The sequence below is a fragment of the Myzus persicae genome, unplaced genomic scaffold, assembly GCF_001856785.1.
Source record: "Myzus persicae strain clone G006 unplaced genomic scaffold, MPER_G0061.0, whole genome shotgun sequence".
NCBI lineage: Eukaryota > Metazoa > Arthropoda > Insecta > Hemiptera > Aphididae > Myzus > Myzus persicae.
In genome coordinates this window covers 607,409-632,454 of record NW_019104178.1, presented here as the reverse complement: position 1 = coordinate 632,454, position 25,046 = coordinate 607,409, and the positions used below count along the sequence as shown (strand labels likewise).

General features: G+C 29.0%; 1 protein-coding gene across 1 annotated transcript in view; it reads right to left on the bottom strand.

Moving 5' to 3' along the window:
• LOC111039662 overlaps positions 1–25,046 on the bottom strand; it is a 113,810-nt gene that overhangs the window by 16,463 nt on the left and 72,301 nt on the right. The window contains exons 4-5 of the mRNA XM_022323257.1: positions 16,934–17,021; positions 8,383–8,468 (exon numbers count right to left, since the gene is read on the bottom strand). Coding sequence (XP_022178949.1) covers positions 8,383–8,468; positions 16,934–17,021 — 174 coding nt within the window. The remainder of the gene's footprint in view (positions 1–8,382; positions 8,469–16,933; positions 17,022–25,046) is intronic.

Here is a 25,046-nt window from a genome sequence, read left to right as displayed (position 1 = left end):
AATACACCATCGACTTTCAATAACTGCATAATATATTATGGTCTAATTTATAATGCTAATTAAAATTTTCATTTTATTAGCTTATTCATACTTTTTCTTAGATATTTCTGTCATATTATTAATAGCTTTTCAATTTTTAGAATTACCAGTGTTATAAAAAAAATGATTGTAAAAGTTTAAAAACCTATCATGGTCTGTGTTTAACACGATTTGGTGAACTTGTAAACTATAAATTATAACTTGTTATAAAGTTTTGTGTAGCAAAACAGCATAGGTATATACTGTTTTGAGTCTTAATGTATCCAATACTAATCTAGGTTACCATTAGTAGTTATTTTATTCTTAAAATTATACTTATAATATATTGTATCCATTCAGTCATTTTTTATGATTTATCGTTGTGTACTAAATATATTTATTTTTATTTGTATTGATTAATGATTAACATGGAATAATTTTGAATTGTATGTAGATTTGGGAGAAATAACCAACCTACCTATATCGAAATGTTTAAGCTACCATTAACAATATAAGCAAATACAATTTATTGTTTATACTAATATGAAAATATTATGCAATTATTAATGGAAATTAAATCATAGAACGATAATCGATTAACCATTATTTTAAATCATAATAATTTAAAATATTTATAACATTTATTACAATTATAGTGGATTTTTTTTTAGTACTAATCTATTTTACTCACAATTTTTGTTGTCTATAAGAAATAAGTTACAGCCTGTTAATATTGGAACATTCTATGGCAATATTTTAGTTGGTGATATTATTGAATATCAAAAAGTCAATGACGCCGAATTATAAAAACTAGGGGATAAGTTGAACAAGTTTTTACCCGATTTTCATAAGGTATGTGTGAACGTAGAAAGTGTGTTATAGCCAATAATTTAAAAATAACTGTATTGGATTAAGATTTTTTCCTGCAACTTTTACATCAAAATAAAAGAATAATGATAGTGTATTAGGTTCAAATTTGAATTGGGGATGGGGCTGTATTAATATGATACTTGTGAATCGTAATAATATTATTATATTGTAGATAACACATCATAATATGATGGTTAATAAGAATTAATAAATATTTTTATAATATGAAATTTACACTTGACAAAATGTAAAACCTTGTTAAGTACCTCGTGTGAATAATAATTAGTATTTAATATTTATTTTATATACGAGTAGCAAGCTTTCAAATCTAATATTACGCCAACTTTTTTTTTTTATGAGATATTACCACCATCCTGTCTGAATAATGAACAATGGGGTTTGCAACTACCGAAGAGTCATTTCGAAAATGTAAAACTAAATGTTTATATATTTTGTTTTTACGTCATTTAATTTTATGTGTGGGTACATTTGTTTTACTTATTTGTAAATCCCTTTTGTTTGTAGGATGAATATATTGTTTAATATTATATTTCCAAAGTGACTTTATTTGAATTAATATAGTCGAATGTTAATAATATTTGTAGTTGTTGGTAATTTATCAAATAAATAATATTTAATTTGAAGTATATATGCACATTCCACATGTATATTATTCATTTATCATAATCGCGTAGGCAAATAAAATATATTTGTACAAACACGTTTTTAATAATTACTTATTCTTTGTGAAAACAATGAATCAATAAATATGACCTTGGTTGTGTGTACCATATTAAAATTTTTATTTCAAAATAATGATTTATTTTTTTGACAGTTAAATTATTGATTTAATTTTTATGAATACAACTTAAAAACGAAATAGTTTGTACTTTTTTTATTTGTGTTTCAAAATACGACACTTGGATATTATGTTCAAATGTTAAATTTATTTTAGAAATTCATAACTCAAGAAGATTATTTTAAGTTGAGAACGAAATATTATAAGATTTGTTTTTTGTGTGGTTGGAAGAGTTTGGACAAACTGGTAAACCCATAATGTTAAAATCGAATAAAAAGAGACAGGAACAGAGGGTAAATAATGTTATATTTTCAAGCCATATAAATATAGGTTATTCATTAAATATAAATATTTAAATACTTCTCATTCTTAATTTATACTACAATTCACAGACTGTGTAATTATATTATTATATAATATTATCTATAAGCGAATATTTATTTTGCTGTTCATAATTATTATGATTATTATTATTATTATATTATTGTTATTATTACTATTACAGTTATTACCGTATTTACTATTATAGAAACTTAAATATATTTTCAGAAAGGATTTGTTTTTGGAAGCAGTGAGTTGAGTGCTTAATTATTTTTTCATTCGTTAAATAATATTATTATTGATGTCATGATTGGAAATTAAGTTATTGTTGTATGAAAAAAAAAGGATTTTATTTAAATTCCAAATTGTTGATGAGTACGATATTTTGTGTAAAGTGTTGAATTTAACATGTATCTAGAATTTAGTGGTTGAAAACGAGTTGAACGTTTTTTTATAAATTAGGTGCCTAATAAAAAGAGTAAAATAGTAATGTACTCCAAGATAATGAAACCTAGGATATTAAATTTTTGTATGGAACATTTTACTCTCACGATACACAAACTGTATAATATTATACAGAGATAAAACGAAACGAAATTTGTCTAATGAATACCAACCGTTCGTACAATGTGTTAATGCTCAAGTAGGTACACTAGTCCTGATGTCAGTAATAGCGTACGGTTTACTTTTGTACATTTTGTTTGGAAGCACACACGAACAAATGCATAATATAAATATTATGTAGAACAAGTAATATTTAAACAATTTTTTATTTTAATGAAATACAAGTTCAACAAAACAAACGTGATTGTCACGACTGCATACCAACGCCCGGACGAGTGTATAAGTTTTTTTGTTTGTTGGTGAGGGTGCAGCGGGTGTCTCGATGACATGAAAATAATTAATGTCAAGATTTTGTCACGAAACCTATTATAGCTCGTTGAAAACTCTGATGTGACATTAACTTATCAAAATATAATTAACGACCAGTGGAAACCATTAAAAAATAAAATTAAAAAATATAGCAAAACTTTGGCAACAAATTCTACTTGGAACATTTGTTTTTATTATAGATCGGATATTCTAGTTTGACCCTGCTAATTACCCATAGTAACTTGTAACTTTCTCATGTTATTAAAAAATTATGTAAAATATTTCGCAAGCAATTTGGATCTAAACGAAAAGAGAAATTACATATTCAAAATAATATTTTTGGATAATTTCAGTGAACTTGACTTACTTATTATATTCTAGGTATTAGTTATTAGTTATTACCTACTTAAGTTATTATATTATAGCCAAATTATCATTTTGATAGCTGTGGTGCTTAACCTAACCTAACCTAACCTACTGAAATTAAAACCGTTAAAAATACCTTTTAAATTAAAAAAAAAAAATTTAGTTTGTGTTTTATATCTTAATAGTTGGTTTAGTTATATTACAAATACAAAAGTATAATGTCTGTAAGTGGATTTGTAGTCATACTGTTAAAAAAAAAACAAACGTTCATCTGCTTCATTTTGATGGAATGTTATAAATGTTAAAAGTCAATATAAAAATGCAATTAATAATTGTAGGCACTTGAATGAAAATAAATAAGTATGGTTTTTACACCCCAATACATTTTTAATATTACATCTCGTAATAAACGAAGTGAAAGCATTTTTATGATGTTCAAACGATTAGATTTGAAATTAAATTCAATAGATTAATCCACTTTTTATAGGTTATAAATTGCGAAGTTACATAATATAAATATATATATATATATAAAGTAATATATTGGAAATAACTGAATATATCAAAGATATTATTTGTAATTCGATTTACATCAGTAAGTACCCAATGCATATTAACTACAAATAACATATAACTACATGTAACTATCAAGTAAATATTTAAAATTTCGAAATGTATTGCCTGTTAGAAGTGCGGTCTTATACAATTTAATATTAGTTAATTTTTAAAAATCATTTTCAACAAAGTTTTGGAATTGATGATACATGATACTATGCAACTTAAACGAATATTGCAATTAACGTAAATAGTTGTCAGCTGTCGAGTAATCTACACATTTACTATTTTTATTTTTATTTTGTATAGCTCTAAATACTCGTCATATTTGTGGACTTAACTGGTTTTTAGGGTTTTAGCACAATTGCTTTTAGTTTTTTATTGCAATGGATATGAATGAAGAAAGTAATAGCAATGTGACAAGTTCCTACCACCCATCTGCATGTCTGGTTAGCCTTGTTACATATTTAATATCTTAGTCCTTCGTCATATTATGTATTTTAAAAGAACATTTGTATATAGGAACCAATTATTCTGTTCATTATAAATTTAAAAAAAAAATGATGTTTTTCTAGTTCTTTTGACTAGAATATTAGACTAGGTTGTAATGTTATGGTTGGTGTAAATTGTAATGAGTCATGAATAATGATGAAACTGGTTTAATATAATATTTCTCTGGAGAGCTAGCGTGGAATATATTGTAGTAAACCTAATATAGATGTTGTGAAAAGCTCTGATTCGGGAAATTAACATAAAATTGAAAACCAGCGTTAAGTTTTACGGTTTGTTTAGTGTGATTGATTATCGTGTTGTAAGTGAAAGAAGTACGAATAATGTTTTACATAAGTGTGGGAAGCATGACACAGATTGATTATATCTTCGTGGGCAATGTTGAATTAAAATAATGCAAGTGCATTACACACGTAGAAAATTGATACAATGTAAGAGTAGGAATGTTTCATTGTGACATAGACTGATGTTGAAGGAGCTCATTTACGAAAAGTAAAATAATAAGCGAATATACCATACTGATGCAGGTAGGCCACAAGCTGATGTATCACTGGGGGTCGTTGCGTTGGAAGTGGACGGCGAGGTGATGATGTTGGGGGTAGCGCACTACGGTTAAAACCACGTTGAAGTGGTAACGGCGTAGCGACAAGGGTAGTGATATGTAAACTCATTGATTTTAATTACAATAAGTACTTGGGACCATGGTGATTATTTGGCCGTACATAATACAATAATATTGACCATTAATTGAACACTAGCGTTGTGTGAATTGTCATCAGTAAAGTGACTTTAGTCACCAGAGATAACGTTACCTACTCTTGAACTTTTATTCCTGTAATATTCCTCGTAATTCACTACGTCGTGAATGAAATTATTAAAAATAGTATATTAGACTATGTAGGTATTTATATATTTTTAAAAACATAACTATGTATAACATATATTATAAATATTGAAAGATTTTGAATGGAGATCTATATTCTATATACAGACATTTTTAATTCACATTAATAATGCAAATCTACAAAATTTTAATTTTAATATTTGAAAAAACACACAAATGTTTAACTTTTGAAACAGAAATTATTTTTTAAACTTAGAATATACCTATACTACATTTTGTATCGTTTTAGTTACTATAAACATAACGAAAAATGTGTGTTTATAATATTTATTAGGTTAAACACCTAATTTATTACTTAAGTAGTCACTTATTTCATCTTATATAATACCTTTTAGGCCAATTCAAATACTTAACAAAAAATAAATTTCAAAGTTTTAAATGAAATCCATAGTATTTGAATCATTATTCATACCTAGGGAAATGACGAGATATTAACTAATATATTTCTTATGATGGTAATATTTAAAATTCTATCTTATGATAGGATATTTTTTATGAATAATTAGCTTTTTAATAATGAAATATTAGTGGACATTTTAAATAGTATTATTGGAGTACCGAAAAAGTTACTTGATGCAAAGAAATATAATACCAATAGCAGAGAAGTTGGTAGGTAGTATACTCAATACTTATACAGCTATACATCGATATTAAAGAGGTAGGTACTTGAATATTCTGTAATTACCTATTTTGTTCATTAGTCTGTCGTTAGTAGGGTTCAGCAATTCCTGGAAACTTAACTTGGCGAGAAATTACAGGAATGTTCGGGGTTGGTAGGGAACATAAAATAAATGTACGGCACCTAATCATTAGGTTATCGAATAGATATTCAGATCTTTGATCAATATAAAAATACGTAATTAACTTAAAAATGCAAAATATCAAGAGTTTTGATTTAATGATTTAATATGTTTAATTTATAGATACCTAATCGAAATAATAAATAAATAATTCTAAAAATATATTCAAAATAGTGGGATTTAAAAATCCATTCAATACGTCAGTCAATAATTATGGAGATCTAATTATCCCAAAAATCTAAAAATAAAATGACAATATTCAATAAATCCTACTTATACCATCTTTACACCGGCTCTACTAAAAAACAACAGAAAATCCTACATCGCAGCGTCAGTCAAAATCGAAAAACGATACCTCCATTGAAATTTCAAAAACTCATATTGACTCAGACGAAATTATAAAATAATTTGCTTCTATTGTTTGTAAATAGCTCAATTCAAAAAATAAATAAAAATAAAATACGAAGCAATACTAATCAATTTAAACGAGAACTTGCCTCATAAAGATTTCATAATTGCTATTATCAACATACCTTGTTAAACATTCGTACATTATATTAGTGTCCTGAATACCTATTACCTAAAGGATATGTATTTATTTTCCTAACGCAAACCATTAGTTGATAATTTAATTCATAAACACTCAATTATTATAATTCAAGAGAAACCTAAAATAACCTAACCCAACAGTTGTTCTGTGGTTACACAGTGATGCAGTGTTGTAGTTACTGCTCATAAAAATTAAATACGTTACATTCTAACGGTCAAAGTGTAAGATACCAAAGAAGTCAGTTCGTCAAACATAGTCAAGTTGTATAACAGTAGAGGGATTCACATCTACTTGATTTACTGACTAATATTTATGTCGGAATGGATCCTCTATTAAAATAAATAATATTTTAAAATACCATTTGACTTAAAATATCATGAAATACTTATTGGTGAAAAAAAATAATTCTAAAAATTTGTTGTGTTGTATTCTAGGGAACGACCATGTTCCGGTAACCTTATGCGAATTCCTGGAGATTTCTGAGTGTCAACCCCTATCATTTCGAATCCCATTTTTATTTAATATTTGGAAATTAACACTTTACTAACTTTCAAGGAGTTACGTCCCTGGGTTTAAAAGCGGTGAATCAGGTCTTAAACAGCATAATGTGATCTAATTATAAGGTCTGATTGACTAAGGAACAGTTTAATGATAATAATATATAGTAATAACTCGTTCAAATAACATTAATTGTTATGTGTATAAATTTAGATGCATCCTATTATTATGTATTTAATTCTGCTCCAATAATTATGTTGTGCATGTAACATTTATAGTTTGGGGCCACTTAATATATTATAGTTGAGTTACTGGATAAATATGGGTTTTATCGTTATTGACACAAGTAAGTAAATGTCATTAGATAATTTCCATTTAAATTATTATTTACTCGGGTTGAGTCAAGGTATTAAATGTCTTATCAATAAGCTATACGTTATTTGTAAAACCATTTTCAAATATTTGAATTTTAGTTAATGATATATACCTATGTCAAACAAAGTTTTATGTTAGGTATATGGTGTATACTTAAATAAAATATCTGTTGTGTTGTATAGGATCTTCTACTTTCTTTTCCTGAACAATTTTAAAACACTTTGGGTATAGTTTATAGCATAATAAGTTTTCAATACTATCATGAAATATTTCAAGGAGGTTTGGTATCTAAATTGTATAAAATATAACATATATATAGACCCATAGAGAACCATCAAAATAAACAGGACTTGGTTAATCTTTCAGTTAAAGAATAACAAAAATTATTCGTTATTTAAATATTATTTGTCGCGATTTAATAAGGTATATAATGAGGTACATAATTTAAATGTTAAGTTGATGTTTAAATATAAGATTGATTTGAACGTGATGTATAAATTCAAATTAAAGATAAATATAGTTTATGAGTCTTAAACATTTTTGCTGGAGTTGTTTATTATATTTTATGAGTATTTATATACTTGTGTATTAACTAATAAGTAATAAATGTTTTATTCAACCGTCCGCGATCAATAAAAACGAATCGGAATACGTTTTTAATTCAATATGTCTTCACACATACAGTGTAGCTTACTACTTCTTTCGATATAAAAGTAAATAAAATGGTTGTTGCCTTTAGTATTCGGTCATGATTTTATTTGTAATAGAAAAGAAAATAATAAATAAAAAAAACCAGAATAAAAATAAGAGAAAGATACCGAGGGGAAAAGAAAAGTTCGACATTGTAAAAGTCATGTTGAATTGTTGATAATGGCGTCTGTAAGTTATATGGATTGTTTGCCTTCGAAATAAAACGTTCTTAGTGTAGATGAGTAATATTTACTTTGACGATTCCAAGGAGTAATATGACACTGGCAGCGAAGATGAACAAATTTGTTCCAATTACGGCAGAGTATGCGATTTGAACACCTGTAATAAATTAGTAAATATGCATTAGTTAAATTTAATAATTATTGTGTAGTGAGACATCTGTATCATCAGCTGGTACTTAAATAAGTAATATTTATGAGTTTCCCAGGAGTAATCCAGCTTCAAATTTAAGAAAATTGTGAATAAAGCATTTAAGAAAGATCAACAGACACAGTGTGAGACAAAATATCTGGACTCCACTTAGAAATCGTTTTTTAAATTTTATAATAATAATATATTACAAAGACATTTGTGCAACTTTTTATCATCACACTTTAAATGTGTTGATATTCGACATTTATTTGTTTTTATAAAATAAAAATTATGTTTATTAAAATTACAATTTATGTCCCCAATTTTGTAAATGTATTTTTAATATTATTTTCAAAAGAAATACATACATTTTATTTTATCCGAGGTCGTTTGTAAGTTATGGCTTATGAACTATAAATATCAGATTAAGATATTTTTGACTAAACCATATAATATAATGCTTATGCGTTAACAGATAAAAAATATGAATAAAAGCAAATTAATCTTAAATGGAGATAGAATTGCTATATAATATATTTTTTATAATTATTTTTCTCATATTTTTTTTTGTGAACGAAATGCTGTACATTTAATTATTATATTTTTTTAGAAATCGTATTAAAATAGTAACTCATTTTATGTTTAGACATTATGATCATTTAATGAAGTATATTATTGATGTTCAATGTTCATACTATTATTATTATTAAAAAAAATAACTAAATAAAGCCTAATAAATCAATGTTTTTTCCGCGATGAAGTTTTAACTTGAATTTAAACCAAATAAAGAATATTTGAGGATTAAAAAACATTTTTCAAAATGTTAATTTAGTTTTAATATTCAGAAACTTACCTACAATAAAAGCAGTGACATTATTTTAAGGTATCCGTATAATGCCGGATCTCACTCTATTTCATCCATTATAATATGCTTGTTATTTAGTATACAACTGGTTTTGTGGATGAATTTAATGAAAATGAAGTAAAACGAAAAAAAAATTGTATACTAGAATACATATCTTGTGATCTATTGAATAAAATATAGACTGAATACATAATATTATACTAAAATCTAAACTCTGACATAGTAAGGTTTTAACAATTTGCCATACAGTTAAACGACTTAATTTTAATGTGTATCACGGTTGTGGTTGGTAATAATTATTGAATACACCATACACACAATCTTACAATCCATAGTATCTTTTTAATAAAAAAAAAATATAAATTTATTGAAATTCTAAAGAAAAAAAATGGTGAGTACCTATAATGTAGAATGTAAATGGCTCATATAATATTAATATGGGAACGATTTATGATTAATCATATGAACATTTTCAAATTAATGTTTTATTACATTATGATAATTGACAAGTTATTTAGTTTAATTTTTCATGCTATAACATAAATTAAAATGTTGTCATTATATTTGTATTCAAAATGAATGTTCGAAATTTATTAATGACGGTGATCATCCAAAATTGATAGGTCTATAATGAAATGCGTGACTATAATATGTTTTTCTTTAAACTAAATTGAGTTTTTAGTGATTATTAGTAGAAAGGTGGATATTCTATTGAGTTTAAATAGTATTACAACTCCCTTACTTTTTCTAAAATATCTCATGGCAAAAAAAAGCATTATGTAGTAAATCTTAAGTCTCGTAGATACGTTTTACGGTCGAGGAAATAAGAAATATTGGTTACCAACAATAGAAATATTCCACTGGCAAGTAGTGTTTCGATCGTGTAATCCATTTACTGCATATCGGAGGTCAGGCTATTGTATTATCAGTTTTTTTTAACTTGACTCAAATGTAGTTACAATACTGATAACTACATGTTTTTATTTTTTATTATCTTCTTATGTTAAATTGGAAAAAAACAAACGACATAATAAATTACTATTATAGTTAAATTATTTTTGAGTATATTAATTCAAAATAGAACCTGTATATTATGGAACTACTATTTTATATTTATGGTTAGGAATACGATTAAACTAGTTGATTATTTAACACTAAAAAAAATAATTTGATTCTCTGGTATCTGTTTATTTTGCGAGTTATTGTTATTCAATTCGATATTTCGATCAAAACTTTATTTTCATATCATCATGCATTTGTTATTTAATAAAGTCTCTAAAACGAGATTTATAAAAAGAGTTATGCTATCTTGAAAAATAATATTGTCATCTTCTGTTTGGACAAATCTGCAGTGTTGGTGCTATTTGAGTAGTGTTAACGACGAGTAGAAGAGATTTGAATGAATATTTGTTTTTATTTTAGACGATTGTATGCCGTGGTTCCTATCAATAATTTAAAATGTATGCATTCTAAAAGATTTTGAATTCGTTTTTATTAAACTTCAAACATGTTCACTGTGAAGGTTCAGAGTATGATATTAACTGTATTCAAGTTGGTTTAAGGATAGTCAATAGTTGAGGGAACGTGAACAGTCCATAGACCAGAATAGGCGCTTATCAAATAGAAATTTGAACAATATTGTACTATAGTCACCAGTGCATAAGATGGGTTGGTTATCAAAAGGTTCAGAAAGTAGGAGTTGATCTGATGTATAATGTAAATGTTATATATTGTATAGATTCAGTTCCATCAACTATAGTATACGTCAACGGGAATACTATGGTGACAAGAGATCAATATTAATTTAAAATGACATTATACATTTTTTATTTATTTATTTGTAAGTAAAAGGCGTTCCACGACTGCCTAAATATTTATAAGTTACAGTATATTGAATAATGACAGTTCTACACCTTTAAAATAGTTTGGATTTCAAAATATTACAAAATTCATAAGAATAAAATGTTGTTGAGCTTATTATTCCGTGAATTTTAATCATATTATTTTAAATTGAAGTTTAAGTGATAAAAAAATAATAAAAATTATACAGCGGGTACCACTTAAATAACAATCGGAGATTCAAGTCCTAAATAGCGGTTGAATGGTAAATTATTCAAATCTGCTGGGTATTGGTTACAGAAATTCATTAATAATTATGCAGATTACTTAGCAGATAAAACGGAAACAAGATATTAATTATAATCAGCATACATTATGGATAAGTGTCTTAACGTAATACATTATGTAATATATCAATACATCGAATTCCGTTTAACTAATATAATAAATTGAGTATAGATAGATACCTCTATAATAGATAGGTAAGATGAATCAATTTTGGCTACTTATGAATAAATGTGTTTTAAATTGCATAAATCATAAATAAATTGACATAATTATTATACATTATTTATTTCTAAGAAACAGATCTTAATGCTTAAAATTGAACAAGAAATATTTGATAATTTAAAAATAAAATATTAACCAGGAAATCATATAAGTAATATTTCTCAAAATTATAATTATATGATGTCATATATTTTATTTTTAGTGGTTTTTTTGTAAGATATACCAATGCAAGTCATAAAAAAATACTTAACATATTTTTATAAGTTTATATAGTTCGCCCGGACGGTTATATTAAATTGTGTCGAAAACTTAGACTTTTATGCCATATTACGATTTTTCTCGAAAGCTATATTTCCCGAACTTTGGGTTTTGGGTGATAATTCGAAAAGTGGCGACGGATAACTTTTAATAGTGTTCGATTTAATTGTCGGGTGAGAGGACACGTACGCGAGAGAATCGCTTGAGACGAACGTGAGTTTATGGATAAAAAAAATGAAATGAAAATCGATATTGAAAATCAAAAGCGGTCACAAGCATTCAGCTGCGCCCGTGGCGACTACTTATCGCCCGAGCGTAAAAAAGTTTACCGAATAACTCGCGGCGTCGGTCATGTCAAAAAAAAAAAAAAAAACCAGCGAGATAGAGGATCACGTAGGGTGTGCGAGGGGGGCGGTAGGTGGTTTTTGGTGTGGTAGAAGTATATGGGGCCCATCTTAAATGGGGTACGATGTAGACAGAGATATCGGTGGCGTGGAGTGGGGAGAAAGTTAAGGAGGGGTGCGTTCGAGTGGGTGAGGAAGGAGGGTTCACTGTGATACTGTCTTCTAATGTCAGAGTGGGTAGGTGGTGGGTGTGGGTGTGGGTGTGGGTGCAGGCCGTGTACTGTTATACGCGTCGCGTGTATATAATACATAATGTATATCACGTGTGTACGTATATATAATATTATACAAACGCTGTCCGGCGAATTTAATCAATTAGTTTCGTTGCTTCCGCCGATACGTCAGTCGAATAAACTGCGCCGTATATTACACGGCCTGAGCAATTCATTCATTAGAGACGAACTGGCAAATATTTCGCACGCCGTTCGCATTTCGCGTAATCGATAGACGTTGCATTAATGGCGAGCATCGTCCGTTTTATCCATAATAAATACGTATATTAAACGGTGTATTATCAAGCTCGCGGTCACGAGTTATGAGGGTGGTGAGGGACAGGGGGTTGAATAGTCTACCGAGACCCAACTCACCTATATATATATATATATATATGTACATTATTTTTTAATTTAAAAACGTAAGACAATAATAATACATTTATCGTTTGAGCGAATTCAGTTAATACAATTATACCTTACATTGTACTAGGTCTGAATTTTAGTCTCTTTTTTTATTGGTAACAACTGCCTCGTCAACTAGGGTTATTGGCTACAAGAAATTTAACATAATTATTAAATTGAGGAATAAATTGTTACACCAAGTATAAACTTATAACTATATAGTGATAGAAAAAAAAAAAGAATACATTTAAAATTAATAGTCATACATTATACATTCATAATAAATAATATATTGATACATTTCTAAATTTTATTATGAAATTCTGTATCCCCTAGGAATCTGTGAACATTGACGATACCTACTGTTGTTTTGATTATCAGCAAGTTAGTCAGTTAGATGGTACATCAAACGTTGTGGTTCATACTTTCTGCATTCAGTTAGAATGTGTTTAACCGTCAGAGGGTAGTTGCAGGTTGGCCGAAACTAGTCTTATCAGATGTCTCTGTATTACTTTACTACTCACTGTTATGAGAAACACGTGAAAAGTCCTCATCGATATCATGTGAGCTTCAAAGATTATCTGAGTTCAACGGTTACTTACATCGATGACGAAAACATAATTTTTAAAAAATCTTGCTTTCCATTGGTTTTCCAAATACGATAAAAAACTTCAAACAAAAATCGTAGAAGAAAAAAAATTGTCGACAAATGACAATGTACTTATCTGCTTTTGTTTTTTATGCATAATCTATTTATTCACCATAAACAGTCAGCTATTTAAGATGTATCATACTATGATTTAATCGTAAATATCTTGCTTTTTATGGGATTTATGGTAAAATATATTCTACAAAAATTGAAGAAGACTTTTTTTTATGACAATGCGATGTATTTATTAAATGTACTATAAAAATGTGACCGTTTTTTTTTTGTTTAAAGTTTACAATCTCACTTGTCAACATTTATAAATACTCTTTTCTAAAAATAATAGGAATGCATTCATTTTTACAGCAACACTGAGGTGGAAAACAAGATGCGTTTGTTTGGCATGGTTTACTCATGCAGTAGCCCTACTGCCCTAGTATATGGTTTTTGATTATGGGCAATAATTAGGCACTTAATCAGTTAAAAATAATGCAATGATTTTAAATTGCTACCTAGTGGCTTTGTCCCCATTCACCAACCTCCATTTGTAACTCATAACTACCATTTGAAACTGAAATCAATTTACTATCTGTGGTGTAGTTTTTGAGTTATTAAGATTAAAAATTTAAAAAAGTAAGGCCTAATTAAATGTGTCCACTCTCATGTCTAAGTGAATTATTTGTTGTATCACTACCAAATAACCATATTTAATCCTGTATTCTATGGCATATTCATCTTGCTCAGGAAGATAAACCTGTCCATAGACCAGAGCGATGACAACTATAAACCAGTCTACCTTTCTTTGACTCGAATGATAAAGCATTACAATATTCTGACACGTATCGGTCACGTCTGTACGATTCCACGGCTAAGAACTTATTGTGAAATTTTCCTTTTTTTATTCACTGCCACTAAGTTTTGAAGATATATTACCTTTTTTTCAAATAAACTCGAAATATTATATTTTCCATTATTGAAAAATGTAAAAGTTGTATTGTATCCAATGGCAGCGCGTCAAGAATAAATGTTTTTTTTTATAATAATAATAATACAAATAATTGTGACAGACCAGACTTTCAGATGAATACATTTTCGATTCAACATATTTGCTTTTGAGAAAAAAAATTCCTTGAATTCCGTATTCAGTACACATTAGGTATTTAGATTAAGCAACTAAGAAACCTTGTGATAATACAAAACACGAACCTCAAATATCACTATAATGCATTCGTATTATTTTTATATACTCGTATTTTTCATAGGTTGACATTACAAATGATAATATACTGCAATAATATACTTATACCATTGTATAATTTATTATATTGTATTACTTATAAAATTGATTATAAATACTTCTATAATAATAATCAATGCTTGGGCGCAATTCAAATTCAAATTCATTAATTTTGTAGGGATGTGGTTTTTGTCAACAAAATTTTTGGTTCAACTTTTTGCATCGTACAATCAATGGATACCAAGATACTTTATGAAAAGGCTGTACGTTTTTAGCAAAAAATCAATTTTTTTGAATAGTTGACAGTTTACAGGCCGAATAGCCTATTGGAAACAATAGCTTGTACACAAAACAAAACAGAACTTTTTTTTAAAATGTTTTTTTCCTACAATGTTCGTATGAAGTTTATTTTTTATCGTAATACCATTAACAAACGAGATATTCTGCACTGTAGTGATGTTTTGATATGTCTTTTGACCCCAAAAATAATCTTCGAAGCTCAAATGATGTCGGCCTTTACTATGTTATTGATATTACTTTTCACACAGTGTGGTTCATATAACAGTGTAATAAATATGTGTGTGTGCGCGAAAGCTTTACTAGGTGAGACCCTAATTTGATTGTGCTCTGTTCGTACTATTTGAATACGCTATATTTTGCACAATGTATATACTTATTTATCTATAGTATGTATGGTTGTTGGTGAGTCATAAATTAAGAAAATTGTATGGTTGGTGTGTAAAAAAAAAAAATAAAAAATAGCCGAATAATGAACTATTTTAAAATATTCCCCTCTCGAACGTTTATTGTGGCTACGTGCTTGTGTATCACGAACCAAAAGACGATCAGATAACAACCACAGCAGATACATTTTTCTGTGTTTCGGGGTAGACGTTTTCACGATAATGTAATAATAATCGCCTCAACACGCCCGGCAGAACAGGGGCGTATTTTACGATCGAATTATTATTAATACCTATCGGCAATAAACTCTAGTGTCAAGAAATCGACGCAATCTTATTCGGTTTCTATCTTCGAATGTTCTCTCAGCATTTACCGTTAAAAAGGTCGGTTAAGAAGACTTTACCGGGAGTCAAGTAGGTACATAATAATATATACTGTTCGTTATTATATACTCCAATGTGTATATATATTATATATAATTTGTAATACCATTAAGAATCGCGACAAGCTAATAAACCGTTTCCAACGAAACTATCTATACATTGAGTTTAATCTTTTTCCAGATTTTCCGGCAAAGGCGGAGCAATGCTTCCGCGACTAACAAGTTTTCGCTTCGACGCTAAAAGTTCTTCTCAGGCAATTTTAGGTTTTAAATATTTTATCATGCCATTTAATTCACTTCGCATTAAGAGTTTGCCCTCAGTTTATCACACGGCTTTACTATATTACAATCTGAATAATTAAATTCATTTCTGCCTGATACAGTATTAAACACAGTAGGTACCACCGAGGCGTTTTTATAATACTGGTGTAGAATACGACGAGGTATTTTAGTTGATTGAAAATTAAAGCAAAAGATGCTTTCCGTTTTCGTTAGAAGTTGTGTTGTAATCCGTCTATGTTTATAAAATATAAATGAACCGGAAAATGTATAGAAATGTGTAACGCCAACACACAGCTGTTTAAAAAATGTTTGATTGAGTTTAGTTACGAAACGAAGAATAAACCGACGGAAGTAAAATATAACGATGCCCGATAAAGGCTCAAACTTAATTGTAAACAAATAAATCTAAAATTATTTTATAATATCACTTTGTTACATTTTTTTATACTGTCTGCTCATTAATTATTGATGATGCTCAGTTAGTAGTTGTAATCTATTAAATCATGTATCAATATATTATGTTACTTAAAGTAAGTATATTTTTTCCAAATAATATGTAAATATATTAAAAATGGTTAAAAAATCGGAATTTATCGACTTCAAATTGTGCGTTATATTTTGATGTAAATCGCGTTCTCTTAATTGTGTCGTTTATGATGTTTAAAATATATGTAAATATATTGTATTCAGTGAATTACGTTTACTCACCATAAAATACATCTTGAAGTAGAACTGCATTTTTCATATTTGAACTTATCATCCAACTGTATATTAGTACAACTAATACAGAAATATTCTGAAACAAACCAATTGTGTGATCATAAAATAAATATTTATAAAAAACATGATTTCATACAAACTAAAAGACAAAATATAATATTAATTTTAGTAACAATATTTTTATATTGTATAATGTTATGTTATGTTATATAATGTACTCTATATTTTAGTTAGATGTAAGTATGCGTGATAAAAATTTAATTTTATGTTATAAACATAGCTTAATATAACGCTTCATTGGCTTCGTTGAAACATACTACTGTTAGGTATATCTAATACCTATGAATAAATTCGTTTTCGAATAATTTCTAATTAGTAGTTTTGAAAAAGTTACTATGTTTTGATCGTCTTTTCGGAAGTGGAAACCTTTATAAGCCTTTATTATGACATTAAAATCTATAAGTAGAGTTCTGAATTTGGGTAAAAGGAGTAATCGCATTATACGTTCCTTTGTAGAGGAAATCATTACAGTCATCAATAATCTCAGGATTAAATGTATTGGGTATATCTTCTTATACTCTGATCCAAATAACATAAAATTACTTTTATACCAATTGTAAGAAATGATAGTTAAATTTTAGCTATATATATGCTATATAGCTATGTATATATTAGCTGTTACATAGCTATTATAACTAATATAAAAAATAATATGGATTTACTTTTTCAAGTTTGTTAAGATTTAATGGGGTTTTGCAATTTAGAATTTAATTAAGAGGTACAAAGAATAATAAACATACTTATCTTATTGATCAAACAAATTGAAAACATTATCTCATGGACTACTGTCTAATGATAAATAATTACCAAAACGACTTGTGGAACAATACTTATACTCTGCCAAACACATAATAACAGAATGCCACCAATGTACTCTCATAATCTTCAATAGGTATACCACACAACATGAGGCGCAGCTGACCAAACTTCAATCTCATTACAATGTAATTATAATTTAAAAAAAAAACATTTGTACGATGAAATATAACAAAGTTAAAACGTATATAATTGTAAGTTGTAACAACAATTACGCAAACTACTTTATAGGTGTATAAAAAATCTACATAGAACACTAATGGCCTTTGAAGTCGATTAATAATCGATAAAAAATAAAAACAAAAACGGATTTAAGTATGAACCGTTTTTGTTAAAGAAAAAGAGTGCATATATATTCTCAACTCTGACGAAAGTATTACTAATAGATTGTTTCGGATTTTCAGTCACTTTATTTTTTTAAATGGTTGGAAAATTTAAGTGTTCTTAAAATATTTTCCTTGTTAAAATTAAAAAAATATTTTTTATCATATGATTCTTCAATAAAGAAAAAAAGTTAAAAATCATTATTCCAATGGTTGTATATGCATAATTATGTATATTTATATTATGTTGCCTACAGAGGGATTATTTAGATTTATTTTCTATCAGTAAGGATTTAGGAAATATTAATCAAATTACCATAATTTGTACTGTCAGAAAACTTAGACTGCTTAAGGAATACGATCCATATCAGTCAATGAGTAAAACAATTCTCTTTCTGATGTTAAAATATTAATAATAACTCCATACATTTTTTAAACTTCGCTGTTTTTGAATTGGTGAAACAATTTTGAAAAGAATTGCTTAAGCAAATATTTTTTGTGTTGTTTTTACTGTCTAGTGAAAAACGACAATAACAAATGATTTTCACCAGTCTTGTAAAAGATAAATTTTAAAAGTGATACTTTAAAATACATCAAATACATTTTTTTACCTCAGAAATCAACTGAACAGATTTTCATGTTTGACGTAAATTTTACATCCTCTTGTGTAACTTTTATAATATACTCATTTGTTTTATTTGTCGAAGGAATTTAAGTTTTGGTTGAGTATATAACACTAAAAAAATATATTTTTATAAATTATAATTTTTTTTTATATTTAAGTGGTTACAATTAAAATTGAGCATTAATAAATTTTAAAAATGTATTTGATTTTAAATACAGATACTTTCCACTTATTCGAGTGTTCAAAAGTATTTGAATACTTTTACTCAAGTACTGAACAATACTGATATTATTATACTATATTGTAGGTAATAGTGATGTGATATTTATGACTATATCCATTGAAATTCGAAGTATGCAATAAAACTATAATTATGTCGAAAGGAGAGTAGCTGATACTAAGTTGACGGTGTTTGAAGAAAAACTTTATTAACTACTATAGGTACGTACTACGTCATGTATTTTAAAGTTAATTTTTTTTGTTCGAGTTCGAGTTCGCCTAAGTCGTTGGCTTAGGATTATAGGTCTGCAAGTTACTATTATATAGACTTCTCTTATAATGATAACTGTACGAGTCGTCCAGGTCCTGCATTTGATCTCTGATACTCAATAAAATATTATGTTCACTATATTAAATCGATTTTTTCACTTGCGGATAATAAATTAAAAACTATACAGGAACGATAATTATAGTGCCAGTCGTGTACCCGTGTACCGTTTGGCCTACATACAGAGCGTTCAAAAAGAAACAGTCATTAGACTCATAATTAAGATTTAGGACTGATAGAGGATAATATTATGATAATATAATTAATGTGGCGAATAAAATATATTTTGCCTAATAAAACACGAGCAGCAGTGTTGACTGTTAGCGCTATATTATGTAGGCATAAAATATGGAAACAGTTGCAATTGAAGCGTTTCTAAATTCTCTTGAGCTCCTTGTACACGCAGGCGATACGAATACATGATTGGACGGTTTTACGATATGTGTAGATGACGTTAAGACGTAGCGAGCATAACCACACACGCATGATGTGGTGTTATAATAATATAGAGAAAACATTTTCCTGCAAATATCACCCGAGTGAGGAAATGGAGTTTCAAAAGTTTTGGTGTTATTTGTTGTACACATAACTTATTTCTGTCCGACATTGACACTGTACGTATAATAGTAATAATAATAATAATAAATAAAATTATTATTAACATTTTTTTTTTGTCACGATGAGTAATAAGCGTGCTTTGCGGATTATTCCATTCTGTCGACGCTAACCGAGTCTCATAGGTCGTATAACCCGTATCCACATGATAATAATATTATGGTTTGCAACCGACTGTAGTTATAGTCTTATTGTTAATCGTCAAAAGGAAATTAATGTTGATAATCACGAAAAAAAATAAGCTAAATATAATTGCCATCCTGTTTTTCGAATAATTGAAATGTGAACCTAAATTGAGTTACGTTTTTAATTTGACGGTTTATCATTAGTGTGATATATTCTACCGATTAAAATTTCCTCAAGTCACGGGTCTCGAGGACTGTGGGTGTTATTTATGTCCGTCTAACCACGCGCATATTTTATATCTCCATAAACAGAAATATTATACGAACAATAATTATATGTCATTATGCATTTTAGTACATATAATATCTCATCATTTATTCAGCACGGCACATTATAATTGTCGATTAATCTTTGTGGTGCACGTAAAATAAATATGAATTAAAAAAGACATTTTTTTGTCGGTGTTATTGTATTATCAGAGGATTATAATTTTTTCAGTAATTTCAATTATTGTATTAAACTGTTTTATGAAATCTCTATGACGCATTTAATATTTTTTACCGATTTAAACACTATTTTATTTTTATTCATTATGTATTAGCTATTTCATAAAATTATTATTGAGTATTTACTAAGAATAATAGTAATATTTAGTGATTATGTGGCATATAGACACCCAGAGGCGTGTCTAGAATTTTTTTTCGGCGCGGGGGGAAGGTTACAATTCCATAACCACCCCTGGATGTACCTAATATTAACATTGATTAACATAAAAATGTAAATTGTAACAATATTGTAACGGTGCAATCGTCTTCCCCTACAAAACGGTCCTTTCGAGGACCACCAATCAGAACACTGTTACAGTACAAACCTTTAGGACAACTTTACCACAATATTATACAGTCCTGAGTAACTGCACACATGAAATTTATTAGACTATACAATGTACATAGGTATCCATAGGTCGACCATATCATATCGAATGACATCTTTCCCGTATTTATAGACCCAAAACCCTGCGAACTACAAGTCATCCCGTACTAAATAGAGATACAACTACACACGGCGAAACGCATAGTTTACTAGGCGGTACGGGACACGACCTTTATACCTGACGTTATCACTCGATAAACAGTTTTCCTTCGAACCTCAATGCTGTGATTCTTGACCATCACGAATCTCCAAGACCGCCGAACCAATGACGATTAGCAGTTCCACAACTGCGGCCACCTAAGTCCGCTGGCCAATATTGGGTCGGCGGTCTTGGAGATTCGTGATGGTCAAGAATCACAGCATTGAGGTTCGAAGGAAAACTGTTTATCGAGTGATAACGTCAGGTATAAAGAGTTCACCGAGAGCTTCACCGTACGATAGTAAGTCGTGTAAGCTCCAACCGAGGCGCCTAGGTAGGCAGACGTATCCCAACTGCACCCCCCCCCCTGGTTGGTAGTAGCCGCTTCTTCGAGTTACCTATCAACGGGCAGCTCTGTCTCCGGTACTTAGTACATAATCACTCCCATAATAAATATTCCTCAATATTGTGAATAGGACTGTTTACACTCACGGTCGAACATCCCTCATAGGTACCCGGGAATCTCACTGCCCCTTTAATTGTGTGTGTGTGTGTGCATCATTTGTGTAAGATATGATTAAACGTGATACCAGTATTCAATACTTATTATTACAAGGACGCCAGCCCGTTGATACCGAGCCGTGTCAACGTTTAGTCTTATTCTATTTAAAGTGGGCTTATAATATTATGCTCAACGCAGATATTTTTTTCGTCGTGTTTTAAGAAATGATCACAATATTAGTTCAACCAGTCACAAGATAAATTTCATAAGATAATTTTTCTTCAATTAGTATCATTATTAGACAATATTGTAGTTTATAAAATGTAAAATAACTGTAGGAATTTAAAGTCTTGCATGTAGGTGTTTTAGAATTTGATATAATAATTAACTATAAAGTAGTTCAAATTATATTTTTGTCAGATGAGAACCTAATTCTTTGTAGATTCATTTTATACGTTTGAACTAAAGTATAGGATATAATAATAATAATAATCGTAAAGTATTCAGTGTCACAAACACATTGTGAAATATGTCATCATTTTAACTTTGATGTATTATACATCCATTTAACAACTAGAATGATAAACTACGTTATAATTTATTTTAGATGATTTTAGATTACAACGTCTTAACCTAGATGTAAAGTTCGTCCACGCGAACCGCGTAGATTATAAATCTATGGCATAATATGGTTTTTTTTAAAAATACTTTCTATCTGTGGTTTTTTAAAATTAATATACAAACATAATATGTAAGACATTCTTAATTTGAAATAATATTTACATGCTATACGAAAAATGTTTGCTCGTTAAAATTATTACCTTTTCATTTGACTATTTACCTTAATTATTAATTCTTAACTATTTGTCTAATTGCATCAAAAAATCGCAGAAGTCATATTGAGTATAATAGTTTTAATTGAAATGTTACGGGTACGCAACACATTCAATATTACATCGCTTCGTATAAATACAACTCGTGACTTTACACCATATTATGCGTTTACTTTTATTATTCTGAATACATGTTATGGGTTGGACGGAAAAGTATTTCTGGAGGTAGCCGATCCTAGCTGTCCAGCGTTTACTATTTCCGTTTAATTTATACAAATCAAAAGAAGTGTTTGATTATACTATTACAGGGAAGGACCGCTCCATTATGACAAGCCCGCTTAAATAAGTGGAGTGTGTACATATTTCCCTGGTAGGTGGAGCGAGGCCTAAGGAAGCGTGCTCGGAGAGTCTGCAATTTATCAAACGACCCCTGGCAAGGATTGTGATCGTCCTATCCTCGTGATCGTGGCCCTGGAACAATCTGTGAATTGCAGCTCTTCTCGCTGATTGACTGGGCAGTAGTCATCTGTCGCTCAGCATCAAATCCACGGGTGGGGCATTGGTCCTCTGGTGGCTATTTTCTCGTGGCTATGGGTTGGCTCCGTTGTATTGAAGTATTGTAGACCTAGGAGAGTTTACATGTTCTCGTCAGGTAGTACTGAAGTAGACCCAGGAGAGTTTACAATCGTCTGATTTTTATGAGTGCATGCTGTAAATACTCATTGTTGGCTCAATGAGGAGCTTTTTCTGGTAGTCGGGGTTGCTTCGTAACAATCCCTCTCCCAAGTTGGTACCTGGGTGCTTTGAGTGTCTGTAAAGATTGGAGTATTAATTTGTAAGAGTTTAGTACGGTTTATTGATGCCCTGAGCAATGCTTCCCTTGTGGCGTTGCGTGAAAGATACCACCAAGGCGTGTTCTGATTTATCTTTTTGCATGTGTGTTTTGGTTTTCCGTATTTTGCTAAATTGTCTAGAACATATTGCTCCGCCTTGGATAGGAGCACCCTTTGTTGCTCAAATGTATGAGGTACTGTTTTTTCAGTAACCATTCTCCAGTCTCACGGTTTGTTCCAATCCTTGTTAGTTTTTTATCTGGCTTTATTGACTTCATTCACAAATTTACCCACTGATTAATGTTTTTCTTCATTTTTTAATTGTATTTGGTTTGTCGTTGTTTTTACTGCCACGACTGATGGTAATCCTACTTGACTTTTCTTGTAAATCGCGGATATTTTTATCCTCTTTTCAGACTCTTCTTTTTTAACTGTTCATATACTCTGTTCAGAGGCATTTTGAAAAAACTGATGAGTGGCTCACTTAGTTTCTTGCTATTTTTTTTTCTTTGCATTTTTCTGAAGGTATGGCTGATTTTTACTGGACCTCTCAAACAGTCAATCAGGTGGCCGAGTTTGTCACCTACCACCTTTTAGTTTTTTTTTTTATTGCGTGGTTACGTGTTGGTAATACGTTGGTGACGTCTGTACAGGTTCCTAAAGTTGAGATTTTATTTTTAACTGCATGTATGAAAACGACTAGTTTTCCATACTTATGTTTTATATTTTTATGTAATAGCTAGCCAATAGGCAAGGTTATATTTAGAAAATAGTTAAAATATGCATACCCATCGATTTTAGCGAAAATATATTTTTAATTATTGATAATGTGGATTTGAAAAATTTTGTTTATGTGAATCTACAATAAATAAATATATACCTTTCGCATATTGATAATTATTTTCTTTTTATTATCTTTGAATTTTGAATTATCTGGAATCTACCACTTTACACAAGAGTATGGTTTTGATAAAATATTGCTTCAACGTATATTCACATAACCGTGTTTAATGATTATTAATATTGCCCTAAAAGTCATATTAAGGAATATTATTAATCACTTTTAGTTTAAAAAATCCCCCGAAAACGTATAAGTTGCCACGGACGTAAAATATTTTATGAGTAGAAAAAAAAACTAGCTACCACGAGATTAATGTGCATGTTGGTATTACTCAATGTAAGTACCTGAGTATAATCACAATGTTAGTATTTATTATAACAATATTTAAAATACTGAATATTAGGAAAAACATATTTTTATCAAATTTCTGTTGATGGGTATGAGATTAACCAATTATTAAATTCAATGCCAATTGCAATGCATTAAATATTTTTAAATTCGTACGTGTAATCAGATATTTACGGATGCCTTATTCACGGAATATTATGTCGATGCTGTGGTCCGACAACAAATATTTATGGAAAATACGAATGGAATTATTTAAATCAAAATACATTGCGCGTGCAAGAAGACTGTTAACCATATTTTATTATGATCGTGCAGTACTGATCATATCAATACAAACACAATAAAATAATTTTATATAATCGATGAAACCCAAAACAATATGATCAGAATTCTATTACGTCAAAGTGTGATGTTTATTACGAAGTGTGTGTATTGTGTTCGATCGGTCGGTCGGTCGTGTCGTGTCAGTCGGTCGTATACACGTGTAAGGTATTCTGAAATCATAATATAATATTATTACTATATGGTATTAATCTAATATGATTTACTGTGGGCTGTGC